This window comes from Mastomys coucha, unplaced genomic scaffold (assembly GCF_008632895.1).
Source record: "Mastomys coucha isolate ucsf_1 unplaced genomic scaffold, UCSF_Mcou_1 pScaffold7, whole genome shotgun sequence".
Taxonomy (NCBI): domain Eukaryota; kingdom Metazoa; phylum Chordata; class Mammalia; order Rodentia; family Muridae; genus Mastomys; species Mastomys coucha.
Genome location: NW_022196913.1, coordinates 75,549,352 through 75,559,334, shown reverse-complemented (window position 1 = coordinate 75,559,334; position 9,983 = coordinate 75,549,352). Strand labels below are relative to the sequence as shown.

At 41.3% G+C, this 9,983-nt stretch overlaps 1 protein-coding gene across 1 annotated transcript in view; it reads left to right on the top strand.

Annotated features, from left to right (window-relative positions):
• Nucleotides 1-2,165, top strand: part of Pabpc1 (poly(A) binding protein cytoplasmic 1) — a 13,488-nt gene extending 11,323 nt beyond the window's left edge. The window contains exons 12-15 of the mRNA XM_031358113.1: nt 3-66; nt 401-531; nt 851-943; nt 1,727-2,165. Of these exons, the coding sequence (XP_031213973.1) occupies nt 3-66; nt 401-531; nt 851-943 (288 nt within the window). The 3' untranslated portion in view covers nt 1,727-2,165. The remainder of the gene's footprint in view (nt 1-2; nt 67-400; nt 532-850; nt 944-1,726) is intronic.
• The last annotated feature ends 7,818 nt before the right edge of the window (nt 2,166-9,983 follow it).

Here is a 9,983-nt window from a genome sequence, read left to right as displayed (position 1 = left end):
GTCAAGAACCTTTAACTGCTTCCATGTTGGCATCTGCGCCCCCGCAAGAGCAAAAGCAAATGTTGGGTAAGTAACTTTGTTGTCTTGGCCTGTCAGAGTTGGCAAAAATAACAAGGATCACTTAGACACTTTTCACCTAAAGTGAGATGGCTTAGGGTGGTATGTGATGGAATACTGGGAAACGTAGTGAGCCATTTTTTGCCATTGACACTCTACTCTAGCCTTGGAACAAGGAAATATTGTCTATGTTAATATTAAAACACTTGAGAAACTGATAGTACCAGAAGTAATTGCCTGTGACAGATTGAGCTACTCATACGGCTGTGTATTAAATAAGATTCCTGAACCACAGGTTGATAATAGCCATTACTACTCTGATTAGAGCATCCTTTGTCCCTAGGTGAACGGCTGTTTCCTCTTATTCAAGCCATGCACCCTTCTCTCGCTGGCAAAATCACTGGCATGTTGTTGGAGATTGATAACTCAGAATTACTTCACATGCTTGAGTCTCCAGAGTCTCTCCGCTCAAAGGTACCTTGTGCTTTCAGCCTGTGTTCTGCACAGGAAGAGATGTATTCTACAGAACGTGTGAATGGAGCCTTATACAAATGAGTGTACAGTTAGCTTTATAAATACTAACTACAAACCTGTGATAACCTGTAGTGCTTATTTTCTTTGTTTTGGATAATTTGCTCCAAATTCACTCCTAGTAGATTGTAAAGCTTACTCAGATCCAGTTTGTTCAGCTCCTGCAGCCAGATTCATTCCACGTTCATTTTAAAGTGTATTTGGTGAGAATTACTTTTGTTGCTGCGCTTTCTCCTGAGCCATTATGTTCACCATTTTCCAGGTTGATGAAGCTGTAGCTGTACTACAAGCCCACCAAGCGAAAGAGGCTGCCCAGAAAGCAGTAAACAGTGCCACTGGTGTTCCAACTGTCTAAGTGAGTTCTCCCTCACCCTCTAGCCCTAGACATGGTGACAGTAGTACAGCTTTCCAGAGGGGTTTATTCATAACAGAGTCTTTCTACCTGATGCTGACCAGTTTTAAGTCAAAACTTGGAAACATTTTTTATGCAATGTCCTGTAAAGGGAGTTGGCTTTCATAATTAATACTTTTTTTTTAATTGGGAGATGGCTGTAAGTGGTTTCTTGGGCCTCTGTCCCACTACCAGGAAACTGTGGGCTCAGTATAATGTCAACAGTAAAAAAATTACTAGAACCCTGTTTTGGGTTTGTTTGTTTTCTATTTTTTTTTTTTTTGTTGTTTTGTTTTTTGAGACAGGGTTTCTCTGTGTAGTCCTAGCTGTCCTGGAACTTACTTTGTAGACCAGGCTGGCCTCGAACTCAGAAATCCGCTTGCCTCTGCCTCCCAAGTGCTGTTACCACCGCCCAGCTACATATTATTATATGTAGCTGTCTCCAGACACTCCAGAAGAGGGCGTCAGATCTCATTATGGATGGCTGAGCCACCATGTGGTTTCTGAGATTTAAACTCAGGACCTTTGGAAGAGCAGTCAGTGCTCTTAACCACTGAGCCATTTCTCCAGCCCTAGAACCCTGTTTTTTTGTTTTGTTTTGTTTTTTTGTGGGCCATGTTGTATATGATGTAATAGCTATGAATATTAAAGGAGTGGGCATGGCTTGTTCTGGTACAGACAGACAGCAGACTGACCCACTGAATTCAGGCAAGGGCTTTAATTATATCTTTTCTTTAACATTTACAGATTGATCAGGGACCACGAACAGAAACTCGTGCTTCACCGAAGAAAAATATCTTAAACATCGAAAAATTTAAATATTATGAAAAAAAACATTGCAAAATATAAAATAAATAAAAAAAGGAAAGGAAACTTTGAACCTTATGTACCGAGCAAATGCCAGGTCTAGCAAACAGTGCTAGTCCTAGATTACTTGATTTAAAACAACAAAAAATACAAAAAAATAGTAAAATATAAAAACAAATTAATGTTTTATAGACCCTGGGAAAAGAATTTTCAGCAAAGTACAAAAATTTAAAGCATTCCTTTCTTTAATTTTGTAATTCTTTACTGTGGAATAGCTTGGGACGTCAGTTCTGTTTTAAGGAGCAGAACTGACGACTGAGCAAGGAAACGTAATTTGGATTATAAAATTCTTGCTTTAATAAAAATTCCTTAAACAGTAGGTGGTTATGTTTTTATTTATTTGGGTTCTCTTGGCAGTGGGCAGGTTTAGCAACAGGTGCTGATTTAATAGTACAGAGCTGAAAGCAGCTCCAATTCTGTTTTGGGAGCAAGAGGTGTTGGATTTAGACAAGATGGCTAGCCTTAGCTTCTCAAGTTTGTGTTCATATGTATGTCTCATCATTTTTGACATTCTAATGCATTTTATTATTTTAGTTTCCCACATTAATTATTGCTCTATTCTGTGTATGGTTAACTTTTTTTAACACGCCAACTTATCACTAGTATGGTTTCTATGCTACAAAATAAATTGAAGAGGTATTTTGGGTAAGATGTGACAGTCGCAGTAGCTACTCAATGTATTGGGAGAAGTGGCATAGTAGGTACTTGGTGACACCAAGGCTACCTATGCTACTCTTAAACCTACCAGTCTTGAGGACTTGGAGTAATTAAGTAAATACTGTCATGCCCTACCACCCAGGCCACTTGGGAAGTAAAGATGTACAAGTTGGGTCACACAGGGATTGGTTTATGACCTTGACATAGTAAGCTTATACCCAAGCAACTTGCACTTTTGAAATACAGCTTTATTTTCTGAGGTGTGGTCTAAATATGTAGCCCTGACTAGCCCAGAATTGAGATTGCCCTGCCTCTACCTCCCATGTGGTAGGATTAAAAGTCTGCCTGTAATGATGGAGATTTAGCTGACCTAGTACCATCTAAATCAGGCTGGCTTCAAATTTGGCAGTTTAATTGAATGCTGGGATTATGGGCATATACTATGATATATAGGCAGATCTAGCTTCACGAGCAGCATATTATCATTTTAGGACCATAAATTGAGCTCAAATACAATAAAAAAATGGCACCTCATCTCATGGCTTCTACCTGGAATCACTTCTGCCTGGGATCACAGAATGTCACCAAACTTGGCTTTTGAAGGTTCCTTGGTGAAGGCAGAGAAATAAAGATCTTTTTAAATTTAGTAAAGAAAGTTTTAGGTTTGATATTTTGAAGCAGGTTCTAATTTGAAAAGCTGAGTTTTTGTATGAAGTTATATATAAAATTCAGGGAGATAGGGTATGCCTAGACTGGCTTCTTTTGTTGGGTGATTGGAATTTCTCATGGAATAGGAAAACAGCACATCTATTTTAAATATCTTTGTTAATAGATGGTGGGCAGCCAGCAGTAAGTCTGCAAGATCTTTATGCCCCACAGAAATTGCTACAGATGTTTAAAGAGTTTATTTGCAGATTTGATTTGGTTTTTTGAGTCAGGGTCTTGCTCTGTAAACCAGATCCACCTGGGCGCTGGTTTTAAAGGTGTGTGATAACCACTTTACAAGTATAAGACATGGAGGTTGGAGAGATGGCAACTCCATGGTTGAGCACAGACTGCTCTTCCAGAGGTCCTGAGTTCAACTCCCAGCAACCATGTTTTGTATACTTGTAAAGTGAGCACTAGTTATAGTGCAGACATGTTTGTCGGCTTTCGTTTTATGAGCGTGAGTTTAGCCCATGTATACACCATCTGTTTGGCTGATACCCAGGGAACCTAGATGAAGGTCTTAGATCAACCGAGTTGTGAGCCACCATATGAGGAATGGGTGGCCTCTGCAAGAGCAGTAATTGCTCTTAGCCACCAAGCCCCCAGTCTGGCCCCCAAGGCAAGTCATCTAACAAGCAGTGGCAAGAATGACATGCCTTTCCAAGAAATGGGCATTAGGCCAGCTTGGGCAGGCATTGTTAACATGAGTTGCAGTACTGTTAGCTAGGAGTTCTATGTTAGTACATTAAAGATGTCTTAAACTTAACCAGTTGCCACATTGCCCCTTGGAACAGTTTTTGCTCATTCAGAATTGATGGTGACTTGGAGATAACCAAGGGTGTTGACAGTATATCCAGAAGCTATCGTTTTTTTCTAATTTATTTTTTTTATTATGACCAACTTTAAACTTGGCATAGCTTCACAATAGAATTTGAGCTGGATAACAGTGAAGACAACTACTGATAGGCTGCTATGGTGCTGTGCTTCTGAAGTACTGTGTAAGGGCCAATGGGAAACTCTAGTCCTTCCATTGCTCCATGTATACTTGAACAGGTGAGGTTAATGTGCTTTGTTCCCAGGTTGCAACCTGCTTTTACTTCTTTCCCTCCAGCTCAGATTGACTTCCTGTGAGATACTATGTACTTTGAATTTCTTACTCTTGAGATAAAGTGAGGGCCCAGGATATGTACTTAAGGTGAGCTTCAATTTAGAACAGGTTAATGAACATGTTCCAGCTTTGATGGAAGCAAAGTAAAATGATGAAATTGGAAGTAAAATTGTCCAGTGCACCGGCTAGTTCTGACAGGCTGTGCTGTTTTGATGCATACTTCTAAAGGGGGGCTAGATTAGTCAAGGTGACCCTGGAGTAGGCCTACACAGTCAAACCACACCTTAGGATGGTGCCCAAGTATCACTGAATCTGACTTTCCCCCCGACTCTTTTGTTTACTCTGAGGTGACTAGCACCTATCTGCATTTAAGCAGCCTCCTGGGCCTGGGGGGGGGGGGTGTAGGGAGGGGTGGAGACTGTCACCTTCTCACCTCTGTCCCTTGGATACCTTTCAGATGAGGCTGTGACTCAAGTGCTATGTTGTTGATGTGGTTACCTGCCATAGGTTGTCTGCACATTTGGGCAAGTTTGTATCCTCTACAAGGATAGGAAAACATGCAAGCTAATTAGTTACTGACTACTCCAGGAAAACATAGGTAGCATGGAGTATTAACCTCAAATTAGCATTCCTCCTGTAGTCAAGGGAAAAGACATCTATTGCCGGGCGGTGGTGGCGCACGCCTTTAATCCCAGCACTTGGGAGGCAGAGGCAGGCGGATTTCTGAGTTTGAGGCCAGCCTGGTCTACAGAATGAGTACCAGTACAGCCGGGGCTACAGAAAGAAACCCTGTCTCGAAAAACCAAAAAAAAAAAAAAGATGTCTATTGATAAAACATACACTAATAGGTGAATTATGATTGCTGATGGAATTCTAAGTAACATGTGAGTGGCACATGGAGTTTTCAGTTGTGCTGATTTCAGATCAGCTTGTAAGTATGCTAAGACACATTCAGAGTTCTTTATCAGCCCATGAATAATTGCAGTTTCCCACATGGAGATATGAAAGTACTAGATGGTATGGTAAGCATGCATCCTTCGCAGTTTTGGGCTAATTTCAGTAGATATAATTTTGTATGGGTAAATAATTTATGATGATTCTTTAAATTATACACCATAGTTTGGATCAACAGCAACAATCATGAGTGTCATGTCCTAATAAATGTCTGCACTAATGTGACAACAGCAGTATGAGAGATCCTGAGTCAACCTTTTTTTTTTTTTTTTTTTTTTTTTTTTTTGGTTTTTCGAGACAGGGTTTCTCTGTATAGCCCTGGCTGTCCTGGAACTCACTCTGTAGACCAGGCTGGCCTCGAACTCAGAAATCCGCCTGCCTCTGCCTCCCAAGTGCTGGGATTAAAGGTGTGTGCCACCATCGCTTGGCTTGAGTCAACTTTTGTCTTTTGTTTTTTGAGACAGGGTTTCTCTGTAACAGCCTTGGCTGTCCTGGACTTTGTAGACCAGGCTGCGAGCCTCTGCCTCCCCAGTGAGAGCATGAGCCACCACACCCAGCATCGTCAACTTCAGTAACAATGGGAGAAAGTGGTTTGTACCAACAATTGTAACTGGTAGTACTAAAACCATTACATGCAATTTATGGAGGGAACTCATATCCAGGTGCACAGTAAGTACACGCCACAGGGCTGCCCAGCTGACTTTACAGAACTGACTTAGTTTTTGAGACAGGTTCTCCTCACAGATTTGCTTGTCTCTGCCTCTGGAGTGCTGGGATTAAAGGTGTGCACCACCATACTGTGCTCCTTTAATTCTTAAAGGTATTCTTTAGGACTGGCTCTATGATTACTACATATGGAGGCTTGAGGAAAAACTTTTAACTGGTAATGGAGCTGGGGTTTGCCTTCCCTGCAGCCACATAAGCATCACACCAGAATTCTAGGATCTTGGCCCTGAAGAAGGCCTAGGAGGCAAATAGAATATTTTAGAGTTTCAAATCATGTTTTCGATAAACATTTTGGGGTAGTCAAGAGAAATGAACAAGTCCTTTGGAAGAGTGAATATTTCCTAATATTCACTAATATGTTTGGACCAATTGGAAAATCTCATTCCTTTGACCCATTTTTTTTTTTAACCTGTGAAATTATGATACCCTGTGAGCTTCTGTAGCAATTAGTATTTCAAACTTCTCTGAACAGGATTTTCAGAATATATGATAAAATGCCAATTGTTGCCCATATAGAAATTGACAACAAATGGCAGCTGAAATAATGAGCACTTTGATTGGGACAGGATTCCCAGCTCTGCCTTGCCACACACCTGTAGGCTTCTGGGAAGGTGACATTAGTCACCACAGCCAGAGTTCATGCAGACTCCGCACACAAGCTTCGATGCAGTATTTCTGTCTAGTGAGATCTTGGATGTGTATGAATTTAGGAATATCATCCATTCCTTAGTTTTATTTTCAGAATTTTTTACTATCTAGATTTAATTTTGCATAATTTTCTTATCTGTGTACTGTTGAGTATAAAAACAGCGTTCATATGTATGTGTGAGGCGGTCTCAGTATAACCCTGGCCTTTAACAGACTAAGCTGGCCTCTGACTCTCAGAAGCCCGCCTGTTTCGACTTGCAGAGTAGTAGGATTGCATGTATGTCCACATAAATATCTAGTTTTTGGCCAGTGTTTATACCAACGTAATCACCTGTAAAAAAAAAAAAAAAGATACTATTTCTAGTCTTCAATTTTCCCTTGTGCCTCCTCTCAGTTTATTATCCCACACACCCCAAATGAAAACTAGCTCTACTACACATTCATTTGTACATGTATGGTATTTAAACTTTACATGAGCTTACAAATTCCTGTGCTTGGCTTCTGTGGGTTAGTATGACTGTATCACATATAGCAGTACTGTTGGCTATGTTCAGACTGTATGTGAATATATGAAAGTTTATCCATTGTCTTGTGTGGATAAATTTGTGGTTTTAGTTATTGGCTGTAAAGATAACAAGCTTGTGAGTAGGCAGGAATCAGTATGACAGGCGGGGGGTGGGGGACAGCGGTGTTAGGCTACAGTGATTATTGATGTATTGCACTGGAGCACGGCGCAGTCCTCCTGGGACAGAGGAACAGATCACACCGTAGGACAATTAGTGTCTTCATATTGATTTCCAAAGAAAGAAGTCATTTTAGAATGTCTGCAAAATCAGGCTTAAAATGTAGGCTCTTAATGGATTATAAAGTTAAATGTCGTAAAATGTGTCCTATTTGATTTTAAACCTACACTTAAATTTTTCCTTTGGAAATTAACTTTTTATTTAACTTTGTATGAATGCTTTACCTATGTGCCTATCTATCTGCTTCATTCTTGGATCAACCTCTCGAGGCCAGAAGTATCAAGAGTCCTTGGAACTGGAGTTAAAAGATGGTCATAAGCTACCCTATGGGTGCTAGGAATCAAACCTAGCTGCTCTGTAAAAACATCTAGGGCCGAGCCACCTCTCCAGCCCTAAATTTTAGTTTTTGGTTTTTTTTAAATAATATTTTTGATTCTTTGAAAAGTTTCATACTGTTGCATGTATATCAGTCATACCCCCTCACTACCCCCAATAACTTTCTTTGCTTTTCATCTGTCAAAGGTCAGGAAGGAGATTTGCCATTGCAAGAGGAGGCCTATAATGACAGCAGAAACAAGCCAGGGCTTTGCATTGAGATCTGTGCCTGAATGCTGGGATTCTAGACGAGGGAGACTTTAGCCTCATGCAGAAGGCAGTCACAGGCAGACCTACCCCAGCAGGGACCCAGGCGGAGGAGTGCATGGTCGTCTGTAGCAAAAGCCGTTCATTGTAGGTACAAGCTTTGCTTAGACACAGAGAACGTTGTAGGAGTCATGTTGGGAATTTTCAGACTCAGAGGCTGAACCCTTTGCTACTCGTGCATTTCCATCTATCTTCCTTTCTGTCTATGGAACTAAGATTGAGCCTAGAGCCACTATGCTCGGTCTGTCTATTGGCACGGCCTGGCTGGGTTGGGCAGGTTAGCCTCAGTCTCCTGGACAGCTGGGATTACAGACACCACTAACTCAGTGTGATCTATACTGCTTCCCTTTACCCACTCATGTTTCCTTGGGAGGAGAGTTAACTTAGACAGGCAGTGCAGTTTGAGGAGACATGTGGGTTAACGCAGCTTTTCAGTCAGTCATTCCATGTCCTCGCACCTTCTTGTTTCCGGCCTAGGACTACTTAATGGAATTAAGTTGTCTTTCTTACTGGTCCTCAGGTTTTTGTCTCTTGTTGTTTGCTTTTGTGTAATTGCGATTACTTTATAAATGTTCTTCCACTTGGTTCATTGTCATGTCCTTAACATTCGCTTCAAGCAAGGGGCTCTCAGTCCACACAGTGGCTGCACCCTCACCCCTCACCTCAGCAGTCTTTTACTAAATTAACTTTTCCCTAACCCACAGTTTGTAGAGAATCTCAAAAAAAGTAAAAAATTATTAAACCCCCTGTCCTTGCAAGCTTCTTCCACCTAACAAATAAAACAGCAACCAAGAGCACAGTTCAGCGCATGGCGATTGGGTGTCGCAGCTCTTCACATGGGCTGCTGTAAGGAAGGTTATCTTCGCAGCTGCTGATTGGTTAGCACTCAGTGTACAACCTAGCATGGCTTTATCTTGGATGTTCTCATTTTCTCAGACTTGCTCTGTAGGCAGGCGCCGTTGGCAAGCACCCTTCCTTCCCTTTAAGCCGTTGGACCTGCCTCCCACGCCCCCGTAACTGTAACAAATGACCCTTTGACATCAGATATCCTGCATATCAGACATTACATTTTACAACAGTAGCAAAATTACAGTTATGAAGCAGCAACAAAAATAACTTTATGGTTGGGGGTTCACTATGACCTGAGGAACTGTATTAAAGGGTTGCAGGACTGGGAAGGTTGGTATCTTCGGGTTTCCAATGTTGTGAAGAGACACCATAGCTTCCTGGTTTAGTCCATTATCACGGTGGGAAGCATGGCAGCATCCAGGCAGACATGGCGCTGGAGGAGCTGAGAGTTCCTTCCACCTCCTGTTCCAAAGACAGAAGACTACTGTCTTCCAGGCAGCTAGGAGGAGCGTCTCCAAGCCCACCCCCATGGTGACACACCTACTACAAGACCACACCTCCTCATAGTGCTGCTCCCTGGACCAAGTGTCTTCAGACCACCACCGTTGGGAACCACTGTTCTGGAGTTTTGGCAGTCCTATCTTGTGGTATTCATCCTGAGGTAGATTCAGTTTTCTGACTCACTTCTACTCCTGTGTAGTGATAAAGAGTAGGGATGCAATTGCCTTGTGTCTAATGCTGAGAAGACCTCTGTCTTAGCGTTGAGTGAGATGCTGTCTGCTGAGTGGAGATAGACACACACTTCATGTAGGTTAGTGTTCAAAGATGATATGTGCATATATAATCATGCTAAAGTAAGCATTGTGTGGATATGTGTGCAGATATAAGTCTACAAATTATATTCTTTAATTCATTTGAATATTTATGAGCCAATTAAAAAATAGATAACTTTACAGTCAAGTGAGGTCCATTTATCCATGTATACTTATGCAGCCACTGGATTGGTTATCTCACTTGTTATCACTAACTGTGATGGAGTGTGGTGGGGTATTTTCAGTTTAGTTTTTTGGTTTTTGGTTTTTGGTTTTTTTTTTTTTTTTTT